The sequence below is a fragment of the Hippocampus bargibanti genome, linkage group LG02 (assembly GCF_051943395.1).
Source record: "Hippocampus bargibanti isolate YZ-2025 linkage group LG02, ASM5194339v1, whole genome shotgun sequence".
NCBI lineage: Eukaryota > Metazoa > Chordata > Actinopteri > Syngnathiformes > Syngnathidae > Hippocampus > Hippocampus bargibanti.
The window spans coordinates 21,827,232-21,850,127 of record NC_142735.1 but is presented as its reverse complement, the minus strand read 5'-3'; the positions used below and the strand labels follow the sequence as shown (position 1 = coordinate 21,850,127).

Sequence of the window (22,896 nt, the reverse complement as noted above, 5' to 3'; positions counted from 1 at the left end):
TGTCCTTATTTTATTGTTAAAGCGATTTTAAAATACACTAAATTGTGCTTGTGTGCATCTATTTTCAAGAAAACTTTTACGGGGATCGATTGGGATAAAATGAGAAACAATGTGGCCCCTTTTGGAAGTATATTAATAGCTTGAATGAGATCATGACACGAATTTGAGAATGAAGTACAGCAATGACCATGCTCCTCACTCAAAAAGTTGATGACCTAAATCATACTTCCCCATTGAAATGAATGGAAATACCAATAATTCGTTCCTCAAACTCCTTTTGGTGTCCCAAATTGTCCACCTGGGGACATCAGAATACAGTCACAAATTAAAGTCACTCCTGATATTAGTGGCTCAATAACCTGCAGTAAGTAATATTTTATTGTTCTTGCAAATAATATATGCCTGTCAATGTGATATTGTCCGTCTACAAGCGTTGCTGGGTTATAATACTACTATAATTAATACAAACTGTCAGTCCATCAATGGAGTGTTAACATGAACATATCTTTTGTGTTCTGTCATATTATTTGTTATTTAGGTTTTTGTTGTTGTTTTGAGTTCAAGATGGTGCCTTTACAGCAGGTCCTGTATTTTGTTTTGGATTGGAATTACCTTCATTCGTCTCACAGTGGAGAAATGTACATTGCATGCAGGAAAGGAACTAAAGAAGTAGAAAATCAAAATACATGAGCTGCTGGAAAGGCAGACAGTTTTTTTCTTCTTCTTCCTTTTCTTTTACTTTTATCACGTTGCTGCAGTGAAATGTTTCTCCACTGTGAGACAAATAAAGGCTAATCCAATCCAATCCAATAAAATAGCAAGGACATTCTGAAGGTACCGGTAATGTTGTTTGGGTGTTTAAAATAAACAAAATACGAGTACATTTGTTGTATCCACTGGGAAAAGGAATAAACATCTTGAAGTTTATTTTTTTCTTTGGCTACCGCTAATTTGTTGCTAACTGCGCGTGTTGACTTCACATCCCGGATGCAGCACTCGTATCCTAAATCTCTGCTCACAAGTCTGAGCGAGAAAAAAAAAGTGGACCGGTGGTCCAGTGAGTAGCATTCAACATCACAGTGCAGCGGTATTGGGTTCGATTCCACCTCTGTCAGGTCATTTGTCTCTCAAGGATGAGGGTCAGGTGTTGTGTGATCATTTTGTTTGCTGTGTGTTTTAAAGGGACAGTCTTCTTTGTGGGCTGCTCATGGACACCTATCAGTTAGCGAGTGTACCATCAGCCTCCAGGACATCAGAGATGGTGAGGCACAGCTGGAAGAAGGACGGACGGTCCTCGGGTCTCTGTGGACACGGAAAAAAAAAAAGACTCATGAGGGTGTAGTGAGAAATAACATCATGGGTGAAGGGTGGGCTGACCTCTCGCCAGCACATGTGCATGATGTCATAGATAACCTCGGAGGCAAGTTCGGGCCTATAGAGGCGGTGACCTTCTGTTACCAAGGCAACAACCTCGTGGTTGTCACTGTGCTCAAATGGCATGCGCCCTTCGGTGAACGTCTCCCACATCAGCACCCCTGCACGATCAGAGTGACGGAATCAGCATGTGATAAACGTGCAATATAATAAGTTGAATGGTCGGTTGCGGTGTCAGACCATAGGACCAAACATCAGACTTGCTGCTGTATCTGCAGAAGTTGACAACTTCTGGAGGCGACCATTTCACAGGGAACTTGGACCCCAACGACGAGGTGTACTGGTCATCCAAAATGTACCTACGGTACAAAGCAGGAAATTGGCGAATACCGCCTTGTTGACTCGAGAAGTGGAGAAGGACGCCACACTCACCTGGCCATTCCGAAATCAGACACCTTGACAACTAGGGCGTCATTCACCAGGCAGTTCCTGGCCCCCAAGTCTCTGTGAATGAAGCTGTTACTCTCCAAGTGCTGCATGCCCTCGCACACATCCAGGCAAACGCTCAGCAACGAGGCGGCGCCCATGCGTCCCCTCCGACTCCGCAGGAAGTCCAGCAGGCAGCCGTGCTCCATGAACTCAGTGACGATGTAGATGGGACGTTGCTGGCTGCACACGCCGTACAGCTGCACGAGCTTGGGATGGGACAAGTTCCTGGTGGGTGAGAACACAACTGTCCAAAAATGCCATTGCCTATACCCGTGGGGCTCTTTGACGTCTTTCTAACGTACATCATGACCTTAGCTTCCTCGATGAAGTCCTCTTCATACATGGCGCCCGGCTTAATGGCCTTGATGGCGACTTTGTGCTGTGCTCTCCACATGCCAAGCCGCACCACCCCGGCTTGTCCGCTGCCAACCTCTTTTATGAAGGTCAAGTCGTTGGGGTTGATCTCCCACTTTTCTATGGGACCAAGTGTCACAATGAATAAGAAAAGAATGAAAGAATACAAGTATAAAATAACAAGAGAATAAAACAATAAAACAATAAAAATATTATATGAATAAAATAATAAAAAAAGAGTAAGGATAACAAAAACACGAATAAAATAAAGAAGTAGAAGAATAGAAATAAGAATGAAAATAAAAATAAGAAAAATACCAACAACAATATAATAAGAAGGATAAGAAAAACAATAAAAAGAATAGTGTACAAACAAAAATAAGAATACGAATCAAAATAAGAATACGAAAAATGAGAACAATAAAAATAAGAATATCAAAAATACAAATAAAAAATAAGAAGAATAACAATAGAAAAAAGAAGAATAGAAATAAGAATAAGAATAAAAATAAGCTGACTAAGAATAACAAAAAAGAATAGAAATAAAAATAAGAAGAATAAAAATAAAAAGAATAACAATAAAAAATAAAATAATAAAAATATTAAATACATATAAAAATAATAAAAATAAGAATAAGGAAGAAGAAAGTAGGAAAAATAGGAAGTAGAAAGAATAAAAATAAAAAAGAATAGAAATTAAAATACAAATAAAAAATAAGAAGAATAACAATAGAAAAAAGAAGAATAGAAATAAGAATAAGAATAAAAATAAGCTGACTAAGAATAACAAAAAAGAATAGAAATAAAAATAAAAAGAATAAAAATAAAAAGAATAACAATAAAAAATAAAATAATAAAAATATTAAATACATATAAAAATAATAAAAATAAGAATAAGGAAGAAGAAAGTAGGAAAAATAGGAAGTAGAAAGAATAAAAATAAAAAAGAATAGAAATTAAAATACAAATAAAAATAAGGACAGCAAAAATAAGAATATACATAAGAAGAATTAGAAGAAAAATAAGACAAAACATCAGAAGAAAAATAAAAACCATAAAGTAAAACATAATAAGAATTACAATTAAAAAAAGAATAAAAGTAAAAATAATAATAAAAATAAGAAGAATAAGAATAAAAATAAAGATTTAAATAACAACAATAAGAATCAACATGAGAAGAATAAGAAGAAAAATAAAAAGAATAAAAGAATAAAAATACTAAATTAATAAATAAATAAAAAAGAATAAGGATAATAAAAATACAAAGAAAAATAAGAATAAAATAATAAGAATAAGAACTACAATAAAAATAATAAAACATAAAATAAGAATAAAACTAAAAACAATTTGATAAGAATAAGAATAAAAATAAGAAGAATAAGAATAAAAATAAAACAAGGAGAATAAAAATAAAAAAGGAAGATAAAAATACAAATGAGAATAAGAAGAAAATTACGAAGAATAACAATAAGAAAAAGAATAATAATAAGAACAAGTCCCACCGTAGCTGAAGCCAGCTGTGGACGGAGCGGACTTGTCCTGCTTCCCGACAGGATATCTCAATCTGGTAACCAGGCCTGATGAGATGAGAGGTGTTCTGTTATCGTTACGCGGCAAGTCATTTACTACGCTTGAGAACATTTTTACTGTTGACCAACGGAATCTCTGAGTCGCACCTGCCGCGTTGTGTTGATGATACGTAATAAGTTCAGCGATGGATTGGAACATGTGTTTCCCTGCTAGGTAAAACTGTTTGGGCGAGCATTTGGTTTCCCTGATGCGGTAATGTTTAATCGCACCGCTTCCGTTCCTGAAAACCAAACCACCATAGTAACACCTTTTGTCATCAATTAGGCGGGAGCGTGATGCGCTTACACTGGCACAGATTTGCTGTAGAGCGACACTGTGTAAATTCCCCTGGTACTGCTCTCTCTGACTATGAAGGTGCCCTCTTTGTCCTGTAGAGGGCGACAAATGCAGACAGTATGGTCATCACATGCACACGAGCATTTTTAAACACATCCATCCATTTTTGATCTGCTTAGGGTCTTGGGGGGTGCTGGAGCCTATGTTTTTGGACAGTAGGTGCGGGACACTCTGAACCGCTTGCCAGCCAATCGCAGGGCACATAGAGACAAGCGACTATTCGCAGTCACACTCACACTAAGGGACAACTCAAGAGTGTTGAATTAGCCTGCCATGCATGTTTTTGGAATGTGGGAGGAAACCGGAATACCAGGAGAAAACCCACAAAGGCCCGGGGAGAACATGGAAACTCCGCACAGGGAACAAACCTTTCAAGAAAGGACACCCAAAATTCCTCACCTCTTTCCGCAGGAGTTCTTCAGCTTTGTTCCTGTTTACATGCTTGCTGTACCATCTTGTACGCATGACGGAGACACACGCACAAAACACACACACATATTCATCTGAATGCTTTTAAACGGCTCATCCTTCCCGCTAAAAGTGATTAAAATGTCTCACGCAAATTGGGCCAGGTTGCCGGATTTTTTCTCTGTGACATAGTTACTCGGAATGTAGCCTTCCTCCCTGTGTAAGTAGAAAAATGATGATGATGATGATGATGATGATGATGATGATGATGATGATGATGATGATGATGATGATGATCCATTTTATTTCCAGGTGCCTTTCAAAAGTCTCAAGGACACTTTACAGTCATGGGATAATAACTTTTTTGTGTGGGTGAGCAGCGGCAGCCATTCGCGCCAGCGTTCACTCAACCCGGAAGTAACACAAACTCACATGGAATATCAGAAGAGTTAAAAAACAACAACTATGCATCTATCAATCTTGCATCTAACTAATGCAAATGGTGCCAAGACCTGCCAACGTACCCGTCCTGGTTGCGCGCTTTGTACCAGTTGACATCACAACGCTCCACGATGACGTATTCGGCTCCTTTGACAAGACTCAGATCATGCGGCTCACTGCCCTCAAAGTCATATAGTGCCACCACCGTCTCGTCGTCATCATCGTCACAAGGCTCGGGAAGTTGAGGTTGTGGGTACTGTGGGAGGGAAGAAGGGAGGGAGGGGTGGAGGGTGGGTAAGGGGCGTCTAGATGTGAGCTTTTGGGCGTGTGCGGGTAATGCACGGGTGGGCGGTTACCCTCCCATATGTGCCGTCCTCGGCGGGAATCGGCGGCAGCGGTTTCCTGGAAGCTACAAAAGAGGAACGGAAAGAAGAAGAGTGAGAGTGCAAATTGTGTCGTATACTGTTTGAGCAAGATTTTGGAATGATTGAACGGCGACCGCTCACCATCTCCAAACGGGTTGTACTCCTCACACCCCGGGGCCTGCTTCTCCACCTGACGGCAGCAAAGCCACTCGCCTTCCCACCAGAACTGCGGGTGGAACTTGGTCAGGACCTCCGGGTTGTCTCGGATCTCTGCAAAAGGGTGTCGCCCGACAAAGTTGCTGTGACTCACGGGTCGAATGTTGGAAAAAAAGAAAAAAAAAGCAAAGCGAACTGACCCTCTTTCATTCGCTGGACCCAGGCACTCCGGCTGTCATGGCTTGGTGTGAACACATAAAGTGTGTTGGTGTTGTGCACCACCTGTATAATTGTTTTCAAACAACAACAAATTGCACGTTTAATCTCTTGCATTCACTCAAGTAACTTTTTGGAAGCATTGGACTTGTCAGAGAAGTTTGCAATGTGTTACTCACTTTGTTGATGTGACCAAAAATTGATAATAGCAGGTGCTTGCGAACATCGCGTGAACAAACCCAGAAAACAGGTAAGCCAGCTGTGAGTGACCGTGACTTAAGCTTAGATTTTGTGATGTCATTTTCAGTTCAAGTGACAAAATGGTCGCCCCAGGTTAGCCGCTTACCGGTAAAATCATATTCCACAAACGCAATGTTAATCAAAATGCTGACTTTAGACTCAAACATTTTTGACTTGACTTCCCGTTTGAATACATTTGTAAGGAATTACAAAAATAGATTTATTATATTCACTTCATTGTTTGTTATACAACCTATTCAACCACTTTCTGGACTAGGTTGTACAGACGCTCCCCAACTTACAAACATTCGAGTTACATTCGAACATTTTTACCGGTACTGCATGTCGAAAAATGTTCGGACAGATAGGCTGTAAGATTTTGTATTGCGTGCCTTTTTCCAGCCAAGCTCGCTTGCTATTGGCTGCGTACTGTGCTAGACGCACACAGACATATCTGAGGTTTCAAGGGCTGGATGTTTACTTGACGGACACCAAGGCTGACCAATCAGCGCCCGGCGATGCCGAAGTGTTGCCAACAAGTTCAGGCCCCAATCGGCTGAGCTCGCTTATGATTGGCTGCGTAGAGTGCGTGGGCGGGGAGGAAATCCCTTTTCCCAGTTGATGCTCCAGGAGGACGTGATGCATAACAAAAAATAATGGCAGCAGCTTCAGTAATGGCTTACTGCAGACCCAAGGATATATTTTGTCGTACTACAGTAGGTGGGAATTTATTTTACGACTGTTAGAGCGTCTGTGTTTTATACTGCCCCGTTCAGTGTTTGACTTAAACATACATTCCAAACAAAATATAGCACTGAAGCAACTTATGAACAAATTCTCCTTTCGAACGACCGCTCGTTCGTAAGGTGGGGACCGTCTGTAACGTGTATAAAGGTGAAGCATGGTGAAGACTTTTTGGATACACCATAAGACACGCTTGATGATAAATTTGCTTTTTTTGTTGTTGTTTTGTTTTTTGCGCTCTTTCGGTGTCGTTGTGCTGATATTAAAAAAAAGCTCAATTTTCGCAAATGAGGTCACACGGCGAACCTGGAAAGGATATTTGTTCCGGCAGGAGTTGAGCCCACCCTCATCCTTGACCACCTCCACACATCGGATGCAACTCAACTCAATAGAGCCTCTCTGGAACTTTTTCTGCCGATGACAAGAACATAATTCCTTAGCTGCGCTTTACTTCCTTTGCACAAATGGTGACAAAAGAAAAGCTTTACCTCGGCCCTGCCGTCATAGTACGTGAGGCTGTTCTTGGTTAGGACAAACAGTCTCTCCTTATAGTTGAGTGGAGACATCCTCCTCTTCTGCTGCGATCGTTTGATCAGTTTCTCTTCTAACAGTGGCTCATGACTCATCTTGGCACCAATTCGAATGTCATCCCATAGCCGGTCGCTGATGTGGGACACTTGACTCTATATGAGCTATGAGACAACCTCGAGCTGTCAATCATTAGACTAGCACAGACTATGGTCAAAGAACGACATGTGGGCCACATTTCGCCCATTCAGTCTCTGACCGGGACCTCACATAGTTTATATAAAGTCAAACAAATATCTCTCTCAGTATTGAAAGTCTGTAGCTATTAACATGACATTTGCCATGAAGTTCATTATTGTTTCACTTGATCAAGACAGAAATTTCTGTGAACATCCAACTCATTTTTGGAAAATTAATTTCTCATTCTCGGTCTAGCAATGAGCTAGCGGACAATGATACAGTTTGTAGCTCCACGGTAATTGACCGACACAACTAACAAGGCAGCAATTGCCATTCATGGCTAGCTGACAACATTTGTACAAGTGAATGGACCACGATGGTGCCAATTCGAAAAATACCTAAAGAACCAAACTTCTCATTGATTATAGATAAGTAGAAATAACATACTATTGACTATGATGATAGGAAACAAGGCTTGCCAATAATAATGAACATCTGTGAACAAATGACTTTAAAGATAATTTAATAATAATAATAATAATAATAATAATAATAATAATACATTTCATTTATAAGCGCCTTTCAAAACTCTCAAGGACACTTTACAGTCACGACAAGATGCTAATAGCATGTAGCCAATTGTTTTGTTACAAAAGTGACAGGTTCATCAATAATAGCTGATTTGATATCATACACGAGGGAAAAAATATACACATTAACATTTTACACAAAATATGAGGTCATTATACTTACAACTTGACATTTACACACCATGAATGAAATTTAACACGATAAAAATCCCACCAGAGGACGCCAAAGTGATACTTTTATCAGTTTGTCCTGAACTATTCAGAACACAGGACACCGTGATAATTAACCAGCACCGTCAGCAAGCAGCTAACAAGGTAATTAGCACTGTTAGCCGCTAACATATCTGCTACTCAACAATATTTTTTTTTGTAAATTAACTGTTTCTTGAAAAGTAATGTAAATATTATGAATGCTCTTGGCTTTTAGCTTGCCAAAATTTATTTTTTCAACCGAAGGTACACTGAGAGCTACGAAAGTACAGTCCACTTCAACGAGGAATAGATGTTGTAGCATCAACAAGAGAACCTTTTGCCCCATTTTTATCAGTGCAGGACTGAGGAAATGAGAGATGCCATGAGATGACAGATTCAATCACAGCGTTAACTCATTTAGTTTTTGAAAAGCTATGCAAATTCAAAAGCACTTACACATTCGATACCAGATGTGCGGTTATCACGGCTGGGTTTTCCTCTTCCACGTTCCAGCTTTAGACCTGATGTGATGACCCCCACTCCCCCAAAAACGTTATGTGATGTCACATGTAATTTGCAACTTTCACTTCTTCTTTTGATGCCGCCTGTCTCGCATACGATTGACATAAACATGCATCGGCCCGAGTCAGCTTCCTGCCAAAGAAACGAACACTGAACACAAAGTGGGGGAGAGTAAATGTTCAGTTTAAATCAACAATTAATTCCCACTCGATCATGAATGTGTTTCCCCCATGAGGAATAAAAGAAAAATCAGGGAACAGCTCACAGACTTTATTTTTATAAATTTAGCACACAATGCCAAAACAAATTTTACACACAAGCAGTATTTTTATGACTTCTTTTTATTGGCCGATCTGAGCCACGAGACCCTCCAGCTCGGGCCGTGCCTTGAAGCGGGCTAGGAACTCGGCCTCCGTGTGCTGTGGGTAAAAAGACAAATGGAGACATGGTGTTGTTTACATGAGAGAGGAGGTCATCCAGCAAAGCCAACTCACCTCCTTGACTGACAGGTTGACCCCCTCCGGCTGGTTCTTCACCAGGACATCCATTAAGATGGGACACAACGTCGCATTCAAGCTGTTTAACTGCGAGTGTAGCATTACCAAGGAGTTTGGTCATGTTTGACAATAAACTTCATTTAACTGGTTTATTTTGAGAAAACGCAACTGAATATAAGCCTTTGCGAAACGTCATTTAAAATGCGCAACACGATCGCATCAACTGATTTGACTCAAGTGGGAACATGTTTTCCCACCCAACTCTCGAATGTTTTACCTGAATGACACGTTTATGCGTCTTAAGGAGTGAGTCGATGTACATCTTGGTGCCGCTCTCCTGCATCAGCATCACCTCTGTGCTTTCTGTCGGCAGCGCATAGCTGAGCGGGAGGAACAATGTACACAGGATTTCATACCTCAACAGCTTTTCACCAACCAAAAGCCTTATTTTCCCCAAAGTCACCTTTCTGCCACACTGATGCCGAGGCGGTTGCAGAGGTTGTGGATATACTGAGCGTAGTGTTCCACCACCGTCATGTCATAGCCCGACACATTGACGTTGAGGGTGCCGTACGCCACGCCTGTAGGGGCCGTGATGTTCTGCATTTGATGCTTCTCTTTCTTTTTTTTGGGCTGAATATGAAGCTGAATTATTTCAGAGGCGTGGTGATGAAATTGCATTCAAGCTTTGAGGCCGCCACTGACCGCCTCTTTGGATAACAGATGCCGCCATCTCCCGATGCCTTCGGTCGGACTGCCTCTATATCGCCTTTCTTGTGTCTGAGCCACACCTCCTACACGCCACATAGCAACATGTCACATAACCAACAGGTAGAAGTCATACACTAATGTGCATTTCTCGTGTGACCTTACCCCATGCAGGAAGTCGGGAGCACGCTGGAGCCCTTCAAAAATAAAAAGAAGTCAACACAAATGGAAGTTCTAATCGGAGCAATTTGCGGTACTTGCCTGCAGAGTAACATCGCTTGGCTGAGCACCTGATTCATACAAAAAAAAAAATCTATTAAGCCTCATATTATGTTAAGGGGTCAATTTGACCCATTTCCATTTTTGTGTTGACTAAAGCACTGGATAACCTTTTCTTTTCCTTTCTTGAAAACAGTTCTAAAATATCCCACTGGGATAGAAAATATGTTGTGTCTCTTTGTGGAGTTTTACATACTGGCAAAAATGAACCACAACATAATCAACATGATTTTTTTAACATAATATGAGGGTTAAGTGCGATAAGGGATAACACAAAAAGGAAGGCAAGAAGCAGCCACAAGTGGGAATCCAAACTGTTTGCTGCTACAAGTGTATTATGTTTACTTGTTGAAAAGGTCAAATACAAGTCAGTCTGCCCCTGATTAACGATACAGAGTTGATGACAGTAGTGACGATACATAATAAAGGTAACAGTGTCGGGAAATGTTTATACATCTAGTAAAGGTGCTGGTCAAATAGCTCAAAACTTGTGTTGACATAGAAAAACATTCATGTTTCAGTTTCTTTGTTAGATAATAAAAATATGTTTTTTTAGGTACTGTTACGTATGACGGGGATCATTTATATTTTAAATGTAATAATGCATGATGTCAAAATGGGCTTTTTTTTAATTGTTGCACTATGTACAGTTCTTTTGTGTTTTTTTTTGCACAGTTAAACATGTCAGTCTTCTGACATTTGTATATGCATAGAATACTTTGTTTTATCTTTTGACCCCCCTTTCAATTTTGCAGCTGTAGATTCAAAGTGTCCCCATTGTGGGATTATTAAAGGCTTTCTGATTCCATCCATCCATCCATCCATCCATCCATCCATCCATCTTCCATCTTCCAGCCAATCGCAGGGCACACAAAGACGTACAACAGTCACTCTCACACTCACACATAGGGAGAATTTCGACTACCGACCCGGTAGACAGTTGAGACAGGCTCCCGCACCGCCCCCGCCCGGGACCCTAATGAGGAATAAGCAGTACGGAAAATGGATGGGCTTTCTGATTCCTATCTTTAAATGTCATTTCGATATCTTTTGGACTGTTGTCATCTGTTTAGTCCTACAAAGCGTAAATAGGGAATAACCCAGCCTCCCCCCAAAAACCAGACTACGTGGTGATTGTTATTCGACGTTTCATATAAGCTATTTTAAAATAGGAATCACTTTTGCGATTGACCCAACATGAAGGAAGCAAAAGTCAATGACCTTTTGAAAACAGAACAATCAGCGACTGTTACACATACGTACATAGATACAGACGCAAAATACATACCTTTCGTAAGACAGGATTCATATTTGAACAAGTTTGGAAGACAGGATTCATATCTGAAGACTTGTGCAACACAACGATGAGCACTGGTTGCTATTAGAATTTCTTATGAGGAAAACTAACCGGAAGCCGGTACGTTCCTTCGCGTATCCGTGTATGGGACAAAATCCGATTTTTTTTAATTAAACATTTAACTATTTTGTAAAAAAAAAACAAAAAAAAAACACCGAAATATTTCGCACAACAATATTATTATAAGTATTCATCGCAACGATGACCAATGGTTGCTATTCAGAGTGCTAATCAGGAGAAGTAACCGGAAGCTAGTACGTTCCTTTACGAGTCCGTGCATTGGATAAAATCCGTGACTTTTTTTTAACATTTAACTCGTCAGGAAGACAAAACACCCAAACACACACAACACTATTATTTCACAAAATAATTTTGAAAAGACGTCGCAGCAGGACACAACCGGAAGCTAGTACTTCCATTTCTTTCCTCGTGCGTGTGACTTGATGTGCACGTGTGCATGTGCATTTTTTTGCTTCCTTATTTTACACATCGTACTGTATTTTGAGAAAATTGCATTACCAAAACAATTCTGACAAAACAAACTTTTATTTCGATCTTTTTTTTTATTAACACTTGCAAAAAAATAACCCGAATCAAAACATATTTCAACTTAACATTAGCATTTTGTAAGCACAAAGAGAGTGACTATCGGAAGGATGTTGAGCCTTGAACTGCCAGGCAGGAGACCGAGGGCAAGACAAAAGAGGTTTATGGGTGTTGTCAAAGAAGACATGAAGGTAGCTGGTGTGAGAGAAGAGGATGCACAAAAACTTCAAGACGGCGCAGCGAGAGTGGCTGCCTTTCCAGCACCTCCTGTATTTTGTTTTTCTACTTTCATTCCTTTCATAACTTTGCTGCTGTGAAATGTAAATTTCTCCACTGCGAGACTAATAAAGGCAAATCCAATAAAGTGCAAGTTTTAAAGTGCAAAATTTCTTGCTCAAGGGAACATTGCACCACTGGAATAAAACGCAACACAATCAGTTGCTGATCTTGTTGGCACAATGCAAACTATTCTATTTCTGCACACAAAATGTATCTTTAAACTACATATTTGACTAACTCACATGTATGAAGATATTCGTGTGATAAGTACTCACAATTCCAGTCTCTTGTTGGCTTTGGGCGAGAACCAAAAGGCGAAGCTCACCTTGGGCTGATCACCGGTTGCCGATATTGACGCCATTCGTGATTTTGACAAACAAGCGGTCACATTCAATCTAGTCTGCAATTAATGTAATTTGTTTTTTAAATGTGGGAGGATAAAAGCCATGCAAGCACTGATACAGTGAAACCACCACAAGGGAAATTTGAGTCAAGATTCCAAGTAAATGTTTTTTTAATGAGTCAAAAACTCAGTGACAGAGTTAAAAAAAAAAAGACCATAGCAGAGCCACAGCCCTGGATTCTACATTCTGCTGTGCGTGCATGTCCGCATGTGTGCCTAATCTTGCTCTTCCCCATCTTCATAGTGCTCTTCTTGAGCTTCCTCCCCCTCCTCTTCACCATCTTCTGACGCTTCCTCCTCGTCTTCTTCGGGAATGTAAAGGTCATCTGAATCACTCAGTTCATGACTGACATTTTCCAGCTCTTCCTCTTCTTCCTCCTCCTCCTCCTCAGTTTCCTCATCATCAGTCAACAATTCCTCGCTGTCGTCATCAAGGTCAATGCCGTCATCAGCTTTGACGTCTGTCTCCCTGGGTTCCTCATCATTATCATTGTTTTGACCTGATGGAAGAACACATTTGCAATTGTGGCCGCACAGGTCAAGATGGGAGTGGATGGACTGGCTTACATATCAAGTTGATGGCAGCTAATATGTAAAAGGTAATATCCTGGTTGAGGAACTTTGCCATTTCCTCTTCCATCATGAAGCTCAGATCCTCTGGTTTTATTTCCACGTATGCAGGACGGAACATGTTGTTCTTTAGCAGTTTACGACATCTGGAGTGCGGAAACAAACATGAAACCCGCCTCAAAAACAAAAAAAGTTCTCCAATGACACTAGAGCAGGGGTAGGTAACCTGTTTGACGAAGAGAGCCATAAAGTAAAATATTTCAAAATGTTTTTCAGTGAGAGCCGCACGTACGCACGCACACGCGGCCACTTTTCAACAAAATGTCAGAATGAATTCTTTAAAATAACTGATCATACTCACCATTAACGTGAATGGTTTCCTCTTCCTCATGATTGGTAAAAATGCAGCCAAACGATTGGAATGAAAGTCAACTCCATACGCAAAGTTACTGCTAGCTTGCCTGCACACTTCATTAGCTTTCACACTTGCTTTCTGCTGTCTCTGACAGAAGTATATTGATGCTAATGTTAGCATGGGGCTTGTCAAAGTGCCACTTATATTCGACTGTTTCATCGATGGTAGTTTCATTGCAAATTAGAATCAGAACCATTTCTCTCCACAAAGGCGAATCTTTTGGTCCATTCTATTTACAGTACATGTAGTGTACAATTAGTCATTTTTTCACTCGTCGGGCTGATTTAAAAGGGGTGTTTACCTGTTTCAAATGAATGGCCAGTATCATCCAATCAAAATTGCGCTTTCTACCAACCTAGGTCAGTATCATCCAATCAAAATTGCACTTTTCGCCAACTGCAGCCCAAACAGGAAATGAACAGCAAAAAAGCGAGAATATGTCTTTCGTTTTATCGGCGAGCCAGATGCAATCATCAAAATAGCCATATATGGCTCGCGAGCCATATGTTCCCGACCCCTGCACGAGAGCATCCATATGACATTGCAATGCAGAATGTGATACTTACTGTTTTTTTGTGGTCTTGTAAGCCTGGTTGTAAGAGGGGGCGGGGTCACAACATCAGACACGGTTATGAAACCAAGAGACGGACTGGTGGGGACAAACTTGTTGGAGAACTAACTCACTTCGATAAAGCGGAACGGATCGCTTTCCTCCTGTAGGCCTTCGATGACGCAACGCACCTCCTGGAGACGTGTCAGGTCCTGGCAGATGTGGGTGATGTTCTTCTGGATGATGGCCCGATTGCTTTCGCAGTTGGTGTGCACGCACTCCATCAGTCGGTTCACAAAGGCAGAGCCTTTCTCCTCCAGATCCTGACGTAGTCTGGTCAAGCAGGCCTCGGAGTCCCCCATTAATTTCTATTGGTGGAGGAGGGGGGGGGGGGGTGTCACGGGAATGAACGGATCACGTGACATGTCGAAGCCTCCCTTCTCACCTTGTTCTCTTTCTCCTTCTCCGCGTGCTCGTGGAACGTCCTCTTGGCAATGGCATACTTCTTTTGGGTCTTTTTCAGCTGCTTGCGTAAAACTTCCTGCTAAAGAAAGGGCAGCAAAATGGCTCCGTCAAGCACTTCTTTTCACAAGTCCATACTATGCCTGTCCCTGTGTGGTGTGATTTGGAGGTGCCGATTGTCATCCCACCCGCTTCATATTCGGCTGAGAAACGCTCCACTGAGAGAAGAGCAGCCCCACATCATGTAAAAAAAGCAGAGATGCTATACCAAGGCCACCAAAACGGAACCCTTAAACACTTCAGCTGCCCCTAAAAATTCTGTCCCTAAAGGTGATGAACAGAATCGGGGACAAAAGGCAGCCTTGGCGGAGCCCAGCCTTCACTGGGAACGATTCCGACTTACTGACGGCAATGCGAACCAAACTCTGTCATCGTCCGTATAGGGACCGAACGGCCCATATCAGGGGTTTCGGCACCTCGCTCCCGAAGCACCCCCCACAGAACTCCCCGAGGGAAACGATCAAACGCATTCTCCAAGCCCACAAAGCACACGTAGACTGGTTGGGCGAATTCCCATGCACCCTCAAGGATGCACCCTAAGGGTGTAGAGCTGGTCTACTGTTCCACGGCCGGGATGAAAACTACACTGCTCCTCCTCAATCTGAGGCTTGACTTCCTGACAGACCCGCCCCCTCCAGAACCCCTGAATAGACCTTAGCAGGGAGGCTGGCGTGTGATCCCTCTGTAGTTGGAACACACCCTCCGCTCCCTTTTTTAAAAGGTCTGCCTATCCAGCGGCTCTCTCCCTGATGACCATGCAAAGGCCTGTCAACAAGACAGCTCAACAACATCCGGAGCCTTGAGGAACTCCGTGCGGATCTCATCCACCCTTGGGGCCTTGGCACCGAGGAGCTTTTAAAACACATAGGTGTCTTCAGCTCGAAGAGCCCACCTCGGAGTCCCCAGACACTGCTTCCTCCAAGGAAGGCGCATGTTGGTGGAGTTGAGGAGGTCTTCGAAGTATTCTACCCACTGGCTCACAACGTCCAGAGTTGAGGCCAGCAGCGCCCCATCCTCATTGTACCCAGGTAGTGGGGCACTGCTTTCCTCTCCTGACACCTGATGGTGGACCAGAATTTCCTCAAGCCGTCCGGAAGTCGGCTTCCATGGCCTCATCGAACTCTTCCCATGCCCGAGTTTTCCCCTTGGCGACCACCGAAGCTGCATTTCGCTTGGCTGATCAGTACCAGTCAGCTGTCTCTGGGGTCCCACAGGCCATAAAGGCCCGATAGGACTCCTTCAGCTTTACGGCATCCCTTACTGCTGGGGTCCACCAGCAAGTACGGGGGTTGCCCCCGCTACAGGCACCAACCACCTTACGGCCACAACTCCGATTGGCCGCCTCAACAAGAGGCGGGACGTAGCATTTCATGTAACGTTTGATGATCATAACATCCCTAAAATTAACCCTATCAAATGTGTGATTCATAAAACACCGCTTCTTCCTTTATTCTGCGGGTGCCGTGCGACATTATGTTGCCTCAAGATTGAACGTATAAATTAGATTACAGCAAATTTATGAGGAAGCCTCATGAAAGCGGCGTGTCGCACCTTGATGTCAACCATGGTTTCCTTCAGTGTCTTGATTTTGTGTCTCGCATGACGTTCTTCAATGGTGCATGCGTTGCACACACACACTTCATCATGGAGGCAGTAGTACCTGCAGAACAAGCGGAAGTGACTTTCTAAGGGAGTGTTGTCAAGTCTACATAAATTGTACACCTTTTCCGACACATACTTGAAGATCTCATCATGGTCAGGGCATTTTCTCTTCCAGAAGTCCCTTATGGGTTCTGTAAGTGGATGCTCTCGAAACACTGGCAGATCCAGATGCGGCTTCACATGCTCCGGGCACATGGACACCTCACACTTGAGGCACATTTTGATTGCTATGTTGGAGGTGGTGGCACCCGGCTGCATGTCTCCTTTTTCTTGCGAGCCGCCAGCATCTGCAGAGGCGCCGGCGCCTGACAACTCTATGGCGGGAGGGCAGTAGTCACACGGGATGCAGTCTCGCTGGCCAACGGGGATGCCTGCGACACAATCTTTAAAAGCCTGCGCCGACGCATTGGCCGCGGCGTTGGCCGCTCTGCGCCGGCGGCGGAAGTCAGAAGCTATGTTGGCCAGCTTGAAGTTCTTCTGAAACCTCCTGTTGCAGCGGTGACTGTCGCGGCACTCTGGGCATTGGAAGTGGCTCTGACCCGGTAACAGACGCAGCCGATCCAGGCACATCTTACAAAGGTTGTGGCCGCATGGAAGCAGATGCGGGTCGTGGAAGACGTCCAAGCACACAGAGCAGGTCAGCTCCTCTTGCAGGACGTTAGACTGGTCCGACAAGCCTGATGCCATAGTAGGGATGGCGCTGTGGGGACGTACACGACATGGCAAATTCAATAATACAATTAGTCCGAAATGAAAACACAGAATGCCTTCCCACCAATCCAGTAGACGGTGAATATAAATAACGATGTATTGTACAAAATGCTTGCTCAGCGTCCTTGATGATGATGACAGTCACTTGATTGGTATATTATATTTTTTTTAACACTTCTTTACTTTTCACTGGAAAAAAATATTCTAACTTGATTTTGTATAGAACAGTCTGATCGATGTCTGAGCAACCTGTAAACTATCAGGCTTGTCTCTTCCTCTTCGGTAAGTACAGTAATCTTTTGTCCAACAGCGCCTCTTGGTGTTCATACGGTAATTTGTAAATTTTAGGCCCATTTCCCAACTGCCTGTCATTTCAAAATTGCTCGAAAAAGTGGTACGCATGCAGATGAAATCTTTCTTGGATGAACATAACATCTTGCTGTCAGGTGCTGTTTTATGAAAAATTGCCTTGTTACAGGTTCGGAGAGATCGCAGCAGAGAAATGACCACAAATAACGACTGCATATATATAAAAATATGTATTTATTGATAAAACACACAGCAATTTACAGCATTTCCCGATCACGAGTAATTACGCTAGACACAAACTGTCACCTCTATGCCCCCACGTAAAGACTCCATCACGGTTAAGATCCAGAATAGTATACCTTACCGTTGACAGAGGGCGGAGAGCCGGCAAATACACCCCGGTAGAGTAATCTGGACTGGAAAACCCAAAGCTGGACACTCGTGCACAGTTCACAGCAGACTCTAACCAATATTGAGGAAAACCCCATCTTATAGACCCACTCTTTGCTAAGACAGGTGGCCAGCCTGTCCACGCAGGAGATAAGTCATTCCTCCTCCTTTTCCTCTGCCCCGGACTAACGAGCAATTTTTGGCAGGCACACAAAGGCGTGTGAGAACCTGCAGTTTTCAAAACCAAAACAAATTTGGTCAGTGTGACCGATTGTGCCAGTGTAACCGACCCAGGTGTTTCGACTCAGATACAAAACAATCAATGTGTGAGAAGCAAAAAAGCGAATACAAAACAATCAATGTGAAAAGCAAAAAATGAAACTATATATGAGTCAGCTCAGGACACCAATAACCATTTTTTCTTCCTTCAGGTGCATAGCAGAGTCAGCCCTGTTACGGGTTTCTAATGACATCCTCCTGGCCAATGACACTGGAGAAACTTCTTGAACGTCAATGAAAAGACAAAAGTGATACTATTTGGTCCCAGGTGCCCATGTACATCTCACCCTGAAGACTTGGGTCCCATGGCTCCTTATCTGAAGTCAACAGTCTCAATTTTGGGTCTTAAGCTGGACAGTGACTTTAAACTTGACCGACAAATTTTGTTGTTAAATCTGGCTTCTTTCATCATCGGCAACTGGCTAAAATAAAACATCTCCTTTCTCATGAGCAGTAATTCATGCCTTTGTCACATCTCGGCTCGATTACTGTAATGTGCTTTACTTTGGAGTCAGCCAATCCTCCTTGAAGCATCTCCAGCTGGTCCAGAATGCTGCTGGTCACCTCTTGACTGGTACCCGTAAGAGGGAGCACATCACTCCCACTCTGGCATCCTTTAACTGGCTCCCTATACATTTTAGTTCTTTTTAAGAACTTATTTGTTTTCAAATCTTGAAATGACCTCGCTCCTCCGAGCTCATCCAGCACTACACACTTTCCCGACGCCTCAGGTCTGCTGACCAGCCATTATTAGATGTGCCGAAGACTAAACGGAGGCTCAGAGGGCATCGAGCCTTTTCCGTTGCTGGTCCCACTCTATGGAATGACCTGCCACTGAACATTCGGCCCCCTCACTACCCAACTTTAAAACCCATCTCAAAACTAACTTGTACCCTTGACTCGGCATGATGGCCTTTGACTCGGCATGATTGCGACTTGATTTTGGTTTTACTACCTGGTGCTTTTTACTATTTTTGTGACTGCTTTATTTCCTGTTTATGATAGCTGTCCATGTTAAGCGCTTTGTTACAGCCGGCTGTTGTTAAAGCGCTGTATAAATCAATATGTATTGTATTGTCTGGTGCTTCTAAATTGCGTGTTTGAGGGCTGGGCTACTTTGAAGAGGGTATTACAATATACAGTACTGAGTGAGACACCATATTGTGTTATAATCTACATTTCCATTAACCGTGGGTAAAAAAGTTTGATAAAAAAATGCAACTGAATCAGAAAATGTCATGTTGCGACAAGTTGTTACTTTTGTATTAAAGTCCAAAGTACAAGATAACAAAGTCAACAAAAGCAAGCTTGATAACGACAGCAGGCTCAGGGACCTTGTGATTTGGGTGCAGTCGTACTCACCTTGATCAAGGAGACGGTAGGCGGCTTGTTGTAGAAGTTCTGCGGCCAAAAGCGAGGCTGTCTTTCCCGGTAGGCGAGGATCACCGACCTGGGCTCGACGGTTGAGGCGAACTATCTGGAAACCGCGGTGCACCTGTCGGGTTAGCTCGCACGTGACGCGTCCATGGACATAATCCGCCTTTCGAACCCTCTGTTGTTTCGCACTGGGTTTCTTCCTAGAAGTTTCCGCAAACCACACAACGGTCGGACAAAACTGTGGGATTCACATGAAAATCAAAAACATCAAAGCGGTGATGAGGCGAGGCGCATTCAGGTACAATCGGACATCCAGCTATTTGCTAACATGGTACCATCAGGCAACACTGTGACACAAATGTTTTTAAAAACAACACCATTGTTTTACTAATAATCTAATATGCCATTCCTTATATAATATAAAAGCACGCAAAAAGCAATATTCTAATCGAGTAAATTGAGAATGACAAGACGAAACAGAAATGAGACGTTCATGACACTCCAGAAAACCTGTGGTCAAATTTTGCGGTCTTCTGAATTTTCGTGTACGCCTGGAATGACTACGATTTGGAGACTTTGTCGTAGTAATAAAACTAGATGTATCAAAACGCTCACCTCTTGTCGTTAGTGCATGTAGAGTGGACTGCGATGTTTCAAGGCGGCGTGGTGCTCGTGACGTCAAAACACGAGTCCAAGATGTTGCTTTGACTTACGTCACATTGACGTCGTGACCCTTGCTCAGCAGTTTATGCAATCAAGTAAAAAAAGTATTCTATGCGTTTTTCTTATAACGATACGGTTTTATCAGCACCTTTCAAAGCTCTCAAGGACACTTTATTTGTGCTATACCGTATTATTGTCAACATTTGTTTCAGATTCTGCGTTTTGTGAAACAAACAAACAAAATAACAAACAAGAAAAAAAACTATAGCAAGATAAATCTGAAAAGCTTTTATCAGGAAGAACCAGCAACTGAGGTGAGTGTCATTAGCGGGTTGCTAACAGACCAGTTGTGAAATTTGCCAATCAGGTCTTTGGAGGACAACTTGACCCAAAAAAGTACGAAAACAATAGACATTAATAACTAGATGTTGATCAATGAAAAGGTTTCTTCAGCCGTCATCTGTACTTTGGAGGTGTTGGACGTTTTACTCCGCATCCGAAAAGCTTCATCAGTGAACTAAAATTTTTGCTGTAAGACAGTTTACACCAGGGGTCGGGAACCTTTTTGACTAGAGAGAGAGAGCCATAAAAGTAAAATATTTAGAAATGTTTTTCAGCGAGAGCCACACGCACGCGCGCACGCATACAAACGCTCGCTTTTCAACAAAATATCAGAATGTATTATTTAAAATAACTTTGTGAAAGTACTCACCGTTAACATGAATGGTTTTCCGTTCCTCGCGTTTGGTAAAAATCCAGGAAAACGATCGGAATGAAATTCACTTTGCCGGTCCAGAGGCGAAGTTACTGCTAGCTTGCCTGCACACGGCTCATAAGCTTCCACACTTGCTATCTGCAATGTACTTCTCGCAGAAGTATGTCGATGCTAACGTTAACATGGTGCTTGTTAAAATGTCACTGATATTCGACTGTTTCATCGATGGTATTGTTTCATTGCAAATTAGAATCAGAACATTTTCTCTCCTCTAATGCTCCGGTGCATTCAGGCTGAAGTGCACAAGTTGGGCTCATTTAAAGGGGCGTTTACCTGTTTCAACATGACAGCCACTATCATCCAATCAACATGGCGCTTTAGGCCATTCTAGGTCAGTGTCATCCAATCAAAATTGCGCTTTCCGCCAACTGCAGCCCCAATGGGAAATGAACGATGGAAAAAACGACAATATGTATTATAATATGTAATATTTATCGGCGAGCCATATGCAATCATCAAAAGAGCCAGAGGAGTCCAAGATGGCGCTCGAGTAGGCAGCCGTCAGCAAGTGCTCTGATGAGCCTTGCTTTTTTTGTCGTTTTTGTGTTTTCTTTTGTCACTTTGTGTTGTTGTGCGTCGTGTGGAATGGACACGGATTGTTTTTCAGCATTTTTGACCACGACATTCATCAAGGAGGAGACTGTGCTGAGCGGTTGCGCCTTTTCAGCAGCATGAATATGCCAGTACTGTTTTTGAAAGGGAGGAATGTCGGTGCCATTCGACTGTCATCGCTGGACACCACAGGGGCCATTGTGTTTTTTTGCGCCTGTAATGGGCAGTATCTTCAGTGGAAGGTCAGTGCTGTTGGACAGTCTGCGGCTGGATGGATACATGGCTTGAGGAGCCCGTGATAAGTAGTACGGAGTGTCAGCGCAGAGCGCCGATGCGTATATGCAACTGTCGCGGGATGGAATTGAAGCTGATTTATGTGGGACAGGAGATGTGAGCCGCTCTCTTTTCGTCAATGGATGCTACAGCTGCGTTTGCTTTAAACATTTAGCTTGTAGTCGACGTGCACATTCCACCATGATGTCCCTGATCCACTGGTGAAGAGACGCTTTGATCCTCTCCTCTTTCATCTGGAACTGCTTTATGCAACAGAGGGTACAGAAAGTGCTTAAGAATGAATGTCTCTCTGTGTCTTTGTGTTGTCATGTTATTTGTTATTTAGTGTTTTTTTTTTGGTTCTTTTGACTTCAAGACGGCGCCGCGGGAGTGGCTGCCTTTCCAGCAGCTCCTATGTTTTGCTTTTCTACTTTCATTTCTTTCACAACTTTGCTGCTGTGAAATGTAAATTTCTCCACTGCGAGACTAATAAAGGCAAATCCAATCCAATCCAATATATGGCTCGCGAGCCATAGGTTCCCCACCCCTGCTTTACAGACTGACTAAAGGTTGAAGAAAGGCCACCTGGAGGGGCTTTACAAGACAATACATGTTGATTTATTTAGCGCTTTAACAACAGCTGAGCTGTCACAAAGCGCTTATAATGGACAACCGTATTATGTTTATCCTGAACATGTGGTGCTGAAGTGGCTTTTCGCATTTTCTTTTCACCACAGCAACGAATAGCAGAGCATATTCTGTGCACTTCATGTTGATCCCAAAACTTAACAGCATATCAATATCAATCATGTATTAATATTTATTTAAATGCAAGTGGATGCTTTCCTATATTTCTCCATTCGCATTCTTTGTTTGGAAATGGAAAATATGTAACTAAGCATGCCAATTTTAAGACAAAGAAATAAAGACATTAAAAGCAAATGTCACATAAGCGCACTTTGAGATGGTCGCCCGAGTGATGCAACGCAACTACCTCAACGAAGTGACACCGAAGGAGTACAACGAGGCAGGAAATAGATGCCACAAAGATGGA

The 22,896-nt window shown here is 42.6% G+C and overlaps 3 protein-coding genes across 5 annotated transcripts; all 3 read right to left on the bottom strand.

The window, feature by feature from the left end:
- Nucleotides 1-27: 27 nt before the first annotated feature.
- On the bottom strand, nt 28-8,850 carry tec (tec protein tyrosine kinase). The gene is made up of 17 exons (XM_088990124.1): nt 8,660-8,850; nt 7,202-7,405; nt 7,020-7,124; nt 5,714-5,795; nt 5,499-5,627; nt 5,349-5,401; nt 5,076-5,248; nt 4,702-4,767; nt 4,543-4,597; nt 4,093-4,175; nt 3,894-4,027; nt 3,720-3,794; nt 2,166-2,337; nt 1,807-2,088; nt 1,615-1,733; nt 1,378-1,535; nt 28-1,302 (listed from the first exon to the last, which is right to left on the bottom strand). The coding sequence occupies exons 2-17, from the start codon at nt 7,337-7,339 to the stop codon at nt 1,219-1,221; spliced, it is 1,908 nt and encodes a 635-aa protein (XP_088846250.1). The 5' UTR covers nt 7,340-7,405; nt 8,660-8,850; the 3' UTR covers nt 28-1,218.
- Nucleotides 8,851-8,980: 130 nt separating this feature from the next.
- mrpl48 (mitochondrial ribosomal protein L48) lies at nt 8,981-11,671 on the bottom strand. Its single transcript, XM_088990128.1, has 8 exons — nt 11,498-11,671; nt 10,192-10,220; nt 10,096-10,127; nt 9,928-10,016; nt 9,686-9,855; nt 9,500-9,602; nt 9,220-9,309; nt 8,981-9,144 (listed from the first exon to the last, which is right to left on the bottom strand). The coding sequence occupies exons 1-8, from the start codon at nt 11,546-11,548 to the stop codon at nt 9,067-9,069; spliced, it is 642 nt and encodes a 213-aa protein (XP_088846254.1). The 5' UTR covers nt 11,549-11,671; the 3' UTR covers nt 8,981-9,066.
- A 445-nt stretch (nt 11,672-12,116) lies between these two features.
- Nucleotides 12,117-22,769, bottom strand: LOC148901963 (uncharacterized). Of its 3 annotated transcripts, none has more exons than XM_088990123.1 (9): nt 20,195-22,769; nt 19,565-19,817; nt 16,590-17,213; nt 16,403-16,511; nt 14,775-14,870; nt 14,464-14,697; nt 14,346-14,368; nt 13,362-13,510; nt 12,117-13,294 (listed from the first exon to the last, which is right to left on the bottom strand). In XM_088990123.1, exons 3-9 carry the CDS (start codon nt 17,198-17,200, stop codon nt 13,011-13,013), a joined length of 1,506 nt encoding a protein of 501 aa, XP_088846249.1. In that variant the 5' UTR covers nt 17,201-17,213; nt 19,565-19,817; nt 20,195-22,769; the 3' UTR covers nt 12,117-13,010. The 3 variants fall into 3 exon arrangements, with proteins under 3 accessions (XP_088846249.1, XP_088846247.1, XP_088846248.1); XM_088990121.1 differs by having other exon boundaries at nt 12,118-13,294; nt 14,775-14,873; nt 20,195-22,767; XM_088990122.1 differs by having other exon boundaries at nt 12,118-13,294; nt 14,775-14,873; nt 19,565-19,779; nt 20,195-22,767.
- Between the last annotated feature and the right edge of the window lie 127 nt (nt 22,770-22,896).

Excerpts from the sequence above, each read along its gene's own strand:
- tec (XM_088990124.1), bottom strand. The coding sequence starts at position 7,339 with ATGAGTCATGAGCCACTGTTAGAAGAGAAACTGATCAAACGATCGCAG. Across the intron at positions 4,598-4,701 it reads GGCAACCTGGCCCAATTTGC|ATGGTACAGCAAGCATGTAA; the intron begins GTGAGACATTTT and ends CATGCGTACAAG. Across the intron at positions 1,303-1,377 it reads TGCACATGTGCTGGCGAGAG|AGACCCGAGGACCGTCCGTC; the intron begins GTCAGCCCACCC and ends CCGTGTCCACAG.
- mrpl48 (XM_088990128.1), bottom strand. The coding sequence starts at position 11,548 with ATGAATCCTGTCTTCCAAACTTGTTCAAATATGAATCCTGTCTTACGA. Across the intron at positions 9,856-9,927 it reads ATCTGTTATCCAAAGAGGCG|CCCAAAAAAAAGAAAGAGAA; the intron begins GTCAGTGGCGGC and ends CTTCATATTCAG. Across the intron at positions 9,145-9,219 it reads TCAACCTGTCAGTCAAGGAG|CACACGGAGGCCGAGTTCCT; the intron begins GTGAGTTGGCTT and ends TTTTACCCACAG.
- LOC148901963 (XM_088990121.1), bottom strand. The coding sequence starts at position 17,200 with ATGGCATCAGGCTTGTCGGACCAGTCTAACGTCCTGCAAGAGGAGCTG. Across the intron at positions 16,512-16,589 it reads GACCATGATGAGATCTTCAA|GTACTACTGCCTCCATGATG; the intron begins GTATGTGTCGGA and ends CTTGTTCTGCAG. Across the intron at positions 14,698-14,774 it reads AGAAGGAGAAAGAGAACAAG|AAATTAATGGGGGACTCCGA; the intron begins GTGAGAAGGGAG and ends CTCCACCAATAG.